The following is a 13,648-nucleotide window of genomic DNA, read 5'->3' on the forward strand; positions in this document are numbered from 1 at the left end:
AATGAAAAACTGTGACTTCTAATTTTTTTTTTTTCTCGAACCAGCTAGTCTTTAATCTTACTTTTATGACATAGCTAAGTTACTAATTGTTACATTGCATTATTGTGTTAATTCATTAGTTATTTAGTTTTTAAATTTAAAACTCACAATATATGTACATTGAAATAACAGTAAAAAAAAAAATATTACACATTCGCACGTATGTACAAACATATTCATGCGTTTGACAATGAGGACAACATAGAGAGGGGTCGGCAATGGGGGTCCTAGCATTTGGGGATAATGCACTTTAAGCCCATGATCCTGAATAAGAAAAATACAAAGTAAAACATGTATAGAAGCATTAATCACCAAATGAATAATATCAAACAGTAAGATAATGGAATATCTGTTCTTATTTCTCTTTTTCCTAGCCTTACCATGCCTTATTGTTTCCATCCCATAAGTTTCTGCTGATGTCCATCAGATTTTTGTTAGCCATTTTAAAATCATTATCATTTATACTATTAGCCAAACTTATTAGTATATTATTAATTTGCTCGCTGAATGCACCATTATAAATTTTGTCAAATAGTTCATTTACTTTTATTGAAATATCATCAGCTTTCTTTTTAATTGGCTCTTGGGCTATATATACATTTAATAAGTTAGATATAACTTTTTTAATATGTTCTATATTATTTCTATTCATTAATACCCCATTTTGTTCTTTTGTCACGGTTTGAATTTTTTTATTTTCACTTGCTGTTGATTGGGTCGTTGAGCCAAGCTGTTAAAAAAAAATAATGAAAAAATATATAAAAATAAAAATTAAAATGTAAAGGTGATAATAGTGAAACAGCCCATTTTGCACTTGCTCAATTATTATTTACAACTTATTGACTGTTTATTACCTGTTGGGTTGTTGTTGGTATTGGCCATGGCACTGGCATTCCTGGAGTTATGGACATTGCGCCCGCGACTGGGGATGTTGTTTTTACACCTGTAAAAATTGGAAGTGTTATAATGGATCATATTGAAATGGATGAAAAATATGTCAATGTACATTCTTTGCAAATTTTGTTGCGCGTGACATACCTGTGGGGGGTGCGAATCCCATTTTGTTTTGAGAATATGGTTGGGGAGGTGTAAATGTATTTTGGTGTGGCATTGCTGAAATTGGAGGAGGGGTAACGGGATTATAAACTTGAGAGTCAATTGATTCTCTTTTATTTAATTGTGGTTCTTGATTAAAAGGCATATTTGGTTGAATTGGATTTCCCATTGGTGTTGAAACTGATCCATGCATATTTCTTTGAGGGAATGGGGGAGGAATATTATTTTGTGACGCTGAAAAGCTTGTTCGAGGAGCACCTGGAATTTGATTAGATATTGGTGGTGGTGCTACAGATAAAGGTGGTGGAACCACACTATTTTGCATTGCTTTATTGACATTTGAATAAGATTGAGATTCAAACATAGGTGGCCCTCCAATTTTATTATCATGTTCTAATTTTAAATTTTGATGGGATGATAGATGTGATAAATTTGGTACTGAAGCATATGGAGAAGATGAAGGATTAATTGGAGTTGTTGAACGGGATGGTATATTTGGTGGAGGTATGTATAAGGAGCCTGTTGGAGGAGGAGGATATTTTACATTACTTCCAAAGTTAGATGTACCATATCCTCTATTAGATGCAGAATCTGTAGAACCCATGAAATCTTTTTGTGGTGGTAATCTAGAAGCATCAGGTGGACCACCAATAATTTGAGTATTAAATTTTGGAGGAGGAGTATGGCCAAATGGAGGCATAGGTCCAGGGGGACCATGGGGTTTATGCATGTCAGACATTGAAAGAGGAGGAACAATAGATGTTATACTTTTATTTGGATAACCTTGAGGTTTATTATAAATACCATGAGCATTGGGATTCATCATATTATTATATTTATCTGGTACACCATATGGTTTAATGTCAAAATATTGAAAAGGTGATGGTGGAGGTTTTATATGAGGAGGCATTACATGAGTAGCACTATTAAATATTCGATCTCGTAAAGTAAGACTTTCCATTGTTTTATCGTCATCTATAAATGATAAAAATGTCATAGCTGCTTTAAGTCGTCCTGAATTTGCTAAAAGTTCTGCATACTGATTTATTTTCTGATTCATTGTTGAATTAGATTTATTATATTTTATAACCATTTTGAGAACTGTAATTTTTTCAACAATATCTTGTAAAGCATTTAATAAAGTAGATTTAGATGATGGCATACTATCCCATATTTCAACTGTTTCAGGAAAATTAGATGCACATAAATAACAAATAGATGCAGATCTAACATCAAATTTTTCATTTTGTAATCTTTTTGCTAATATTTCACATAAATTATTAAAATTTGGATTATTAATAGCATATGTACATAAAATAGATAAAGCTTCATCCCATGATGATAAATCAATTGTCTTTACTAAATGTTCTAACTTATCATCTAATACATAATTAATATTTCTTAAAAAACTATCATTTTGTTTTTTTATATATATATTTTTTGTTTTATGCCATAAATTTTCACCACCAAAAGAGGATAATAATAATGCATCTGCCATTCTATTTTGATATAAACATAATTCTACTGCTGCTTCTATATTACCAACAAGTAAACATTCTTTTATAATAGATTCTATTCCACTATTCCAATTATTACTATTTGTTTTATTACTACTTGGTTTGCTATCGTCATTTATTTCAACAAGACCATTTTCTGATGTTTGACCTTTAGTTGTATTTACCGCATCTTTTGTATTCAAATCAGAATTATTTAATTTATTTCCAGAACCCGTCAAACCTTCTTTTCCATTTTTATCTTTAGATAATTCATTTTCTTGATTCTTTTCAATTTCATTTTTTTCTCCCAATTCTCTAAAAAACTTTTCTGGATCTAAATCAAATGATTCATTAAAATTTGATTCATTTTCTTGCATCTGAGAAGTTCCATATTCGTTATGCATATTATTTCCATAATTTGGATATCCAGGAATATTTTCTCCATTACTTAAATTGCTCATTCTTGTATTGTCATGTTTATTATTTATATCAGAATCCATTTCTAAATTATTAGATGTAACATTACCACTACCATTTATATGCTCATTAATTTCGTTTTTATATTTTTTAAATATAAATCCAGATTCTTCACCAATATTTTCAATAATCTTTTGATTTATTTCATTCATATCATATCCTATATGTTTAACAATTTCTTCTTTTTGAGATACACATAATAATTGTAAAATTTTCCAGGTTAATTTTTCATGATAGTCATCACATTTAGCTATTTTATTTTCACAAAACTCTTGATATTTCCCACATTCTATATATTTTTCAAATTTATCTGCTTCCTCTATTAAATCTACTTCTGTTGGATAAATATGACATTTTATCATATATTGACTATTATTATTTCCATCTTCATTTTGTAATCCTTTATTTTTATTAACTTGCATGTTTGTTTCATCGATACTACCTTGATTCGATTGACTCATAGAACTCATGCTTTTATTTATAGCATTTTCAGATGCAGATAAATGTGTAGTATCACTCTTTATGTTGTCAAAAAGACATATTTTTCCACCAAACCCAAAACATATAGATGCATCTTTTTTATAAAAATTAGGTATATATTTACTTGTCATTTTACTTCCATTATTTATACTATTTATTTGTATAGTATCTACATTTGTAGAGGATGCAAACATATCTGGAATAAATGGTGACCATTTAGAATAGATATTATTTGCTGAATTATTTACTTCATTATATATATCAAAATTATTTGAATTTAAATACCAACATTTTGTTACATCTTTCCCTGATGATAGTAATAAATTAGAATCTACACTACTAAAACATATATTGTTAATACCTTTTGAATGTCCTATTATTTCTTTTATCGGATAATTAGAATTTCTTAAATCCCATAATTGTAAACATGGATTTTTATCATCGTCATAAGAAATTAAAATTTGAGTTGGCTGATTTTCTAACCAACATAATGAGGATGTCTTAGTTCTACTGTGTGGGTCCCTAAAACTAACTGCCGATTTTTTTATTTTTAAATCCCATATAATTGTATTTCCATTATTAGATGAAGTAGCTAAAATATGAGATACTTTTTTATTCCAATTTAAACATGTTATTTTCTGTAAATTATTTTTATCTAAATATGGATCATAAGAAGTTGGTGAAAATATATTTTCAATATCAGTAATAAATAATTGTCCATCGTTCCCCCCTGTTGCTATTAAATTATTTTTATGTTTATTACATTCTAAACAGTTTATACCACTTTCATGTAAATTTGCTTGACTCAAAATAAAATTATCATAATTTACTCCATCTTTTGTATCAAATAAATTCTGAGCATTTAATAAAACTAGATTTCCATTTGTTAACCCACCTACTATTATACCTTTACTTAATCCACTCTCATTTTCACTTTCAACAAAATTATTACAATTAATCCATTCAAAACTTGTTACATATTCATTACTACTTTTTTTACTTGATTTACCTTTTCCTCTTTTTAATGCCTCCTCGAAATTTAATTTATGTACAATATCTAAAGTTCTAAGATCGCTATTCAAATTTATATCAAGTAAATATGTATAATTATTTAAATTTCCATTATTTGAGTACAGTAAATTATGTGAGTTGAAACATATCAGGTAATTTTTGTATTCTTCAAACGGGCACCAATCGAAATTCCCGCTAATGTTTATACTTTTTAAGGCCATGTCGCGCCAAAAAAAAAAAAAAAATAGCTAGCTAAAATGCTAAGCAATATAGCTGGTTATAATATAAAAATCTGCCTTCTATGGAGAGATACACTAATTGTTTGAGCAACGAACTCATATAACAATTAAGCGGTTAAATTAGGCGTATTATACGCAACTTTGAAAATTCTTAAATCGTGAAAAAATTTTAAATATTTTAATCTTTCCAAGTATGTAAAGATTTAGCTCGATTTCCATAAAAATATGAACAAGTCATAAAAAGTTGCATTTGCGTAGAAAAAAATGCAAATACGTAGCTACACATTTACATATATAAAAAAATTGCAAATAGTTTTACAAACTGTTTGTTGTATATGATCAAAATACTCTATATGCATATAATATATTTGTACATGCTAAAATCTAGCTTCTTTTGTTCTTTTATTATATTAACTTACTAAAATATATTTGAAATATATGCATAATATTTTATTTCTACCAGTTTGTTTGTATATCTATGTATAATTTTACATTTTCTTTTCACTCCCCTATTTTAATTGAGCAATGCTTATTATATAAAAACCAAAAAGAGGGAAAGGGAAGAAAAGAAATATTCAGGAAGAATGGGAATCATTTAAGAATATTATATATTCACTAAAATATATAATTATAAACTAAAAAGAAATATATAAAAATATAAACAAAGATTAAAAAATATGCAGATATAAAAAAATATATAAAAATGTACAAGGAATATAAAAATAAATATTATCATACAATTTATAAATTATACTAACATGAAAATAATAATTGTAATTTTATACTACGCTCAATTTTTTTTTAAACCGTATACCATAAATAATTATATATACATATTATGTAATATTTTTATATAATTAAATAATCAAAAATTAAAAAGCAATAGCGCATATTATATGCCAAATATGAATAACCTGAAAGCACGGGTAGGCTGTATCTCCGCTTTACAATACAAAAAATAAGAAATAACAAAAGGCAAATAAGCTAAACAAAATATATATAAAAATAGTAAAAAATAATAAAGAATAAAAAAAAAATATAAAATATATTTTTCATACTACATTTATAAATTTTTTTTTTTTCTTTCAATTTCTTTCCTTTTCCCTAAATGGTATAGTATAATATATGATTGGCATATTTCTACTATAACTCTTCTCTGTTCTATTTATTTCATTTTTTTATCACAAAATTTTTTAAAAACAAATAATAAACAATGCCATACATAATTAAATAGATTCCTTCTCATTATTCTGTTTATATATAATTTATGTGCATTCATATATTTGAAATAAAACCTGAACAGTTCATACATATTTATATTTATTTGCTCATTAAAATGTCTTAAATATTTCTATGGAATAAAAAAACGAGTTTTAGACTACCCAATATGGATAGGTAGTAAAAAGGTGACACATAAAATGATAAATTTTCAACTGATCTTTGTATGTGCTTAGTTGGCAGTATGCATATATATCTGTATAAGGCATATATAAATTATGCTTTAAAAAATGATTTATAAAATTCGGTCACTCAGATAATTAATATAAATGTGTTAATGATTTAATAATGTAGAAAGTCTATGTTACGTTTTTAGTCGTAAATTATAATGAAAAATGTATAAAAATTCGAAAAAAAAGTGAAAAAAAAGGCAAAAAAAAGGCAAAAAAAAAGTGAAAAAAAAAAGGAAAAAAAAACATGAAAAATAAAATGTGAAAAATATGGGGGACGATATAGACCTACTAAACAATAGTAAACGATTTAATACTTGTTTGGTCTGGATCATTGTCCAATTTTTTTTTTGGGACAACTACTTGAGGTATACCCCAATGTGGGTGTAATGCACCAGGATAAACAAAAAGCTTACGATAGTATATTTGTCTTAATCTATTATTTGGTAGCATTCTTTTTACTGCTAAATTTAATATCATAGATGGGTTTCTTGCAAAAACTGTTTTACATGTTAATATTTTATGACCTTTTGAATGACTCTTTCTTGGAAATTTATAAATTTTAGTATCCCAAGTATGTCCATAAAATTTAAGATGAATTGCATTTACTACTATAACACTACTACTATTTACTCTATTTGAATTGTAATCAACTCTATATTTCCCTTGTAATAATTTACTGATACATACACTTAAACTACCAACACTTTTATTATATGCATCAATCACAAACCAATTCCCTTTCTCTTTATCAAATACACTTATTGCAGTTTTTGATACATGGTCTTCTGCAAAAATATCAACCTTGGGCATATTCTTTTTTAAAAACGGAGAACTCTTCCTGTAAAAATAAATAAAAATTTATTCAACATTTTTTAATCATTAACACATGTGTATATGCTTCCCATTCTGATAAATAGGCTTATTACATAGGGTTTTCTCATTATACTTATAGATTATATAAAATACATCTTTAAATATATTTTATTATTTTATTATTTTTTTTTTCATACCATTGTACATTTGAAAATGGATTTATATTTTGCTCATGGAAGGAAGCTTTAGGATATCCTGCCAATCGTGCCAAACTTTGTTTGATCATTATTCATCTTTTGTTTAATACTTATAAAAAGTTACTGTAAATATCAACTAGCTCATCTTTAGTTTTACAAAGTTTGAATTAAAAAATGGATATCAACTATATGTCATAAATAGTATAAATAACTTTCTTTTTTTTTTATTTACCTGTTTTTTTTTAAAATATAATAAGGAAAATAATTTTTATTTGGCTTACTCACCAAAAAAAAAATATATGCGCACATATTTACACCGTCGAAAAATATATTGGGATTTTTCCACAGGGTTTGTAAAACGTTCAACCGTGTAGATCTTATCCTCGTAAAAAATAATAAAAAAATATTAAAAAATAACAATAATAATAATAATATTTTAGCAAATTTTCTCGTAAAATAGTGTAAGAAAACCAGTTTGATATCCTAAGGCTCATTGGAGGCACAGATGGCATAGAGCTAAGCCAAAGTCAGAGAACTTTACAATTATTTTTTCAACTATTTAATTAGCTATTTTTTTATCTTATATTTAGTTAAACGTTTTAAAAAAAGTTTTATAGAAAAAATTATGACACACAAAACAACACAACATGCATTATGAATAAAAAAATAACATCACATAAGGAATGAAATGCTTAAAAGCTAAAATATATATTTAATTAATTTGGAGTTTTATTTTTTTAATTTGCAAGCATTATTGCTATTTATAGATAAAATAACTTTATCTTTGGATTATTAGTTTTACAAAAAAAATGAAAAAAATATATATCATTTTTATAACTTAATATATTTTACATTGTCTCGAATATCAAATGGGTTCACATTTTTATTCATTAACTTCTTTTCATTCTGCAATTGGAAAATGAAAAAAATTAATCATTATTAAGAACACAAGTCTAGCTTTTATAAAAGGACATGTACACATTTATATGCAAAATTAAAGAGTATAAACATTGTTTTATTAGTATGAATATGCACTAAAATATTATTACCTTCATAATTAATGAATTTTCCTTCTTTAACTTCCTATTCAATCTCTGCGCCTCTTTAACAGATTTTTTTCGTTCACGCTTTTCCTCGGGGGTTTCATTTTTGTCTCGTTTTGTTTTAATCTAAAAAAGTTGGAAAAAAAAATGAAAGTGAAAATATATGTAAATAAATAGGTATGCATATGTAGAGGCACTTTTTTAATTTGTTCGATTTTATACCTGATCAAGGACTAAATAACGCTCAAGCTTGTTCACGCTATCATTTGCTTTTTCCTTAGATTCTAAATTTGTATTAAATATTTTTTTATTTAAAATTGGAGTAACTTTAATACTCTTAGGAATTATTAATTTACTTGGGTGATTTGTTGTATTCGTTTTTGTTGTTAAAATGGTTTGACAATCATAAGATAATGAATCATCATCTGAGGAATAAGAACTTGAAATATCTTGATCTACTACTATTTCATTATTTTGCATATCAACAATTTTAAGTATTTTTTCTTTATCATTATCATTTATATCTATAACAATATTTTCTATATTTTGTTTATTTTTATTTTTTATTTTTTTACTTTTTTTCATAATCCTTTTTATTTCATTTGTATTGTCATTTGCTTTGTCATTTATTTTGTCATTAACTTTTTTTAATTCCAAATTTATTAAATCACTTAGCTTTATTGAATCATCATTTTTTTCATATTTCATTTTATTCTCAATACTAGGATTTATATTTCCATTAAAACTTATCGTTTTAGAATTTGTTATACTTTTGTATGACACCTCTTTATCATTGTCGTCATCTAATTGGAAACGGACAGTACGTTTGTTGCTATCATTTTCAATAGTTTGTCTTGGCTTATCAAATATATCGTCACTAGCATATTCAATATCCGAAATAGCTTCCCCACTTTCTTCATCACCAACTTGTGTAGAACTTAAGTTACTATTGGGTATAAAGAGAAACGATTCAGGATTTCCCCATATTAATTTATTATCAACATGTAATTTTTCGATAGCTTCAACATTTTGGGCTTCATATACAAAATTATCATTTAACTCTTCATAATTATCAGCTTCAAATGTTTTAAATAATTCTTTTTCTTCTTCATCAACTGGTTTTATTTCAAAAAATTTATTTTCACTTTTTGTTTTTACTTCTACAAAATTATTACTTATAGGTTTTAAATGCTGCTCATAATCATATCCATCATTGGGAAAGTAACAATCTCCGTCTAAATAGGAAAAATTATCATTATTTTTTTTTTTTTTTTTTTTTTTTTTTCCAACAATTTTTTCATTATTAATATTGTCTTGAATATCATCATTAGTAGTAAAATCTTTTACTATTATATTGTTGGAAATTTTTTTTATTTTAATATTTTCATCTTTTCCTTCATTTTCATTGTCACCCTTATGTTCTGACGAAATAGTTGTATGCGTTCTTCCAAATATTTCACGAATAATAATTTTTTTTTCACTTTCTGTTAATTTATCTTTAATACCAAAATCTAATGGGTTAAAATTTTTTAACATATATGACATATCTTCTTCGCTAATACCATTTGAATAGTCGTTTATATCATTATCTTCTTCATTTTCAAAAAGGGTTTCATTATCTTGGTCGTTTTCAAAAAGTGTTTCATTAAATTCACGTTTTTCATTTTTTTCATTTTCTTCACTATTCTTAGTAATACTTGGCTCGTAAAACGATACCTTTTTATTTTTATTTTTACTTTTCATCATCGTTAATTTACTGAAACATTGATCAAAACTAATAAGGGATGAAAAAAGGAAGCAAACTTTTTCAAATTATCCTCAATTAATATGCGGAATAAATGACACTATTGTGGAATATCATTAGATAATAAAGGTTATTATTTTTCTTTCAAAAAAAATTATTTATTTGTCACTTTATTTCTATAATATTCTGAGGTTGCTGTATATCCAAACTTTTATTTTTTTTTAATTCATTACGCAGGTCAGTAAATAAATAATAAATAAATGATAAATAAATATATAGTCACTTTTAAATATATATCTTTATTTTTTTTTTTTTATCAAAAATTTTGCTGACTGGTCAGGAAAAAAACAACGTTTTCGAAAGCATATATTCACACCTATATATTTTTTAAAGGGCCATAATAATTTTTTTTTTTTTTTCAACTTGTGGGGTATTGCCTACTATGCTACTACTCATACTATTTATTGCTGCTACTATTTTATTTATTATTTTTTTATTATCCATTTTTTTATTAAAAATCGCTATGCTAATTAAAAAATTTTAAGTTTATTTATAAAAAAATTATTATATATAAGTATTCCATATAAATAGTATTTCTCAAATAACCAGCGAAATAAAATTTATTTAAAAAAAAGTATACATAAATTAGTATGAAAAATAAAATGTAAAATAGAACAGCTGTTTTGTTCATTTATTTTGTTACTTAAAAAAAATAATTAATTAAAGCAAAGCAAAATAAAGCACAGCAAAATTGTTATATTCAAACTATTGGGTAAAACATACTTGCTTTAAAGAAGTCATTATGATGCTGTGCATGATATGCAAATATGCATTCATATAATATATTGTACATGCATATATGACAAATATTTCTCCTCATTTTCAATATAGCTAGCTCCTATGTATGTTTACTATTTTTATGTTACCCCATTCATAATCATATACTAATTTATTACATAATAATAAGTCTCATTATGACTTGATGAAACATTGTCCAAATTGTATTTCTATACATAATGGGTAAACACAATTTGGTTGCAAAATTTAATTATTTTTATTATAACAATATTTGTTTGAAAAATAAAAGAATATGCACAATAGTAAAAAATATTTCATTTTTTTCACATTGTCAAGATAAATATGAATTAATTAAAAAGAATGAAGAGGCATATAATTTAGAAGACATATTCATTAGGTCTATTCGTAAAATGAATAATACTTCTTTAGTATATGCATCCGAAGATATTAATAAAAATGGAATGAATAATAAATACTTATGGGAATTAATATATAATAGAGCAAAAGAAATTAAAAATTCATTTTCAATAAATGAAATTGTTGTATTATTTCATGCATATTGTAATAGTTTATCTTATGATATAAATTCTATACAAATTATAAATTTCTTTTGGGATTTATTAAATAATAAAATGAATGATTTAAATTATTCATCACTGTTAGCCTTATATTCATGTGCTGAAAAAACAAAAAATTCCAACAAAATAAAAGAAATTACCAACATACTTTTAAAGTATATGCTAGATCATCCATCAGAAATGAAACTTACAGAAAAGGGGTTGAATATTATTTTGAAAATGTGCATCCACAATTATAGTAATACCATTGGAACCATTGACAATATGAACATTACACATATTAGTAACTATATACAAAATGCTGACTTAAAAGATGCTAAAACGGTTATGCTATGTTTGCATTTTTTTATAATATTCAATTCATTTGGTGATCCATTCGTCAACTTATTAAAAAAAATACAATCCTTATTAATTTTTAAAAAAATAAACCCATATATTGTTTTAAAATATTTACATCTCTTGAATAATATTAGCAATAACCCTATTGCAATTAAAGAGGTGAAAAACACCATATCCATTATTTATTTATTACACCGAGCAAATAATAATTCGTAGAAGTACCATCGAAAATTATGCAATATGTATATGCATATATATAATATATTTTTTATACATTTTTCTTTTACTACATCGTTTTGACATTATTCTTTTTTAGTATTTTGCTTGTTTTGTTAATTTTTTTTTGTGTAATCCCATTTTTACTGATCACATTGGTTGTCTAAATTTATGTTTGCACATCAAACATATATATGTAGCCATAAATACATGTGTATCAGTTTTACTGGATAAAACCATTTTAAATAATTTATAAACTTATTAAGTTATAGCGCATTATAATAGTTTCCCCATTAAAAATAATACACCATTTACCAAGCAAGTATATAAACAAACATACAGGTGAAAAATTGTAGTAAATTTGTAGGAAGATTGTAGAAAATTTTTACTTATGTCTTTTTCCTTTTACATGGACATTTTGTGTGATATAATTGTTTAAAAAATATTTTTTATTTTTTATACCTTTTATAATTAAATTAGCTTGCCTTTAAAAATTTAATTTAATTAAAATGCATCCAATTTTTATTTATAATCACATATTTACATGAACTGTTAATAAAAAAAGCGAAAATAAAAAAAATAAAGAAATATGAAAAGCTATATTTTTTATTACATTTTTTTTTGATTTCCTTCTTTGCACACATTTATAAATGCATGTATACTTGTCTTTTATTTTGTTAATTCATCTTATTTTACAATTTGTTTTATAAGTTAAAAATTATTATTAATTATTCTGTGATTTCTTTTTGAAAATTAAAATATGCTTTTTTTCTTTTTTTAATGGGAAACATATATAATTAAAACATTTTTAATTACACAAAAATATAAAAAATAGTTAAAAGGGTATGTAAATATATGTATATTCATAGTTAGCTATAAATAATACCGTTGTAGGTGTTTGAATTAAACAAATTCATAAGAACAATTCTGTTTTTTTTATATTTTTTTTTATATTTTTTTTTAAAAACATATCTTAAAATATATTGTTGTAGACAAATATGTAACTTTTTGAAAAAATTACGAATAATTTTTTTAATAATTATTTATTTTAAATATATGAACGTACATATATATGTTTCCATATTTTATGTACATTCATAATATTTTATTTTCCATTTTTTATCTGTTGTTGAATAAGTACATAAATAAAAAATATAAAAAGCTATTTTATATTAATTATTCATTTATTGTTGTAAAAAAAAAAACACACACAAATAAATATTTAAAATGTTACAACAGAGAAATCGATTTATATTTTGTGTAATTAATTTGTATATTTTAATGAATATAAAATTTATTTGAAGACGGTTAAATTAATGAAAGCATTTCTATTTTTTTTTTTTCAATGTGGTGACGGTGCATATGCGTGTTCACCGTCTATTTTTTTTTCATAAAGTGATGTTATTTTATAATATATATGTTTATGGGTACTGTATAGTAATCAAACATATTTGATGTCTTTATGTTTTTGTAACTATTTTTAGTACAAATTATAATTAATTTTTTTTCTACATATTATATTGCAAAAATATAAATTTTTTTTCTGCATAAAATAGTAATTTTTGTTATTTAAATTTTATACATGAATACATATAAATGCACGCATATATTTGATGTAAATGTGTATTATTATATATATATATGTGTGTGTACTATTTGCAACGCCTTAAC

The 13,648-nt window shown here is 24.5% G+C and overlaps 4 protein-coding genes across 4 annotated transcripts; 1 reads left to right on the top strand and 3 right to left on the bottom strand.

Annotated features, from left to right (window-relative positions):
* Window positions 1-266: 266 nt before the first annotated feature.
* Window positions 267-4,780, bottom strand: PVVCY_0301190 (protein transport protein SEC31, putative; the record flags this gene model as incomplete). The annotated part of the gene is made up of 4 exons (XM_008628328.2): window positions 267-303; window positions 420-769; window positions 894-982; window positions 1,078-4,780. The coding sequence occupies 4 exons, from the start codon at window positions 4,778-4,780 to the stop codon at window positions 267-269; spliced, it is 4,179 nt and encodes a 1,392-aa protein (XP_008626550.2).
* A 1,757-nt stretch (window positions 4,781-6,537) lies between these two features.
* On the bottom strand, window positions 6,538-7,348 carry PVVCY_0301200 (mitochondrial large ribosomal subunit, putative; the record flags this gene model as incomplete). Its single annotated transcript, XM_037634846.1, has 2 exons — window positions 6,538-7,087; window positions 7,260-7,348. 2 exons carry the CDS (start codon window positions 7,346-7,348, stop codon window positions 6,538-6,540), a joined length of 639 nt encoding a protein of 212 aa, XP_037490111.1.
* Window positions 7,349-8,090: 742 nt separating this feature from the next.
* PVVCY_0301210 (conserved Plasmodium protein, unknown function) lies at window positions 8,091-10,048 on the bottom strand (the record flags this gene model as incomplete). The annotated part of the gene is made up of 3 exons (XM_037634849.1): window positions 8,091-8,165; window positions 8,309-8,428; window positions 8,525-10,048. The coding sequence occupies 3 exons, from the start codon at window positions 10,046-10,048 to the stop codon at window positions 8,091-8,093; spliced, it is 1,719 nt and encodes a 572-aa protein (XP_037490112.1).
* Window positions 10,049-11,062: 1,014 nt separating this feature from the next.
* PVVCY_0301220 (conserved Plasmodium protein, unknown function) lies at window positions 11,063-11,977 on the top strand (the record flags this gene model as incomplete). The annotated part of the gene is made up of 1 exon (XM_008628331.1): window positions 11,063-11,977. The coding sequence occupies one exon, from the start codon at window positions 11,063-11,065 to the stop codon at window positions 11,975-11,977; it is 915 nt and encodes a 304-aa protein (XP_008626553.1).
* Between the last annotated feature and the right edge of the window lie 1,671 nt (window positions 11,978-13,648).

The sequence above is a fragment of the Plasmodium vinckei genome (assembly GCF_900681995.1).
Source record: "Plasmodium vinckei vinckei genome assembly, chromosome: PVVCY_03".
NCBI lineage: Eukaryota > Apicomplexa > Aconoidasida > Haemosporida > Plasmodiidae > Plasmodium > Plasmodium vinckei.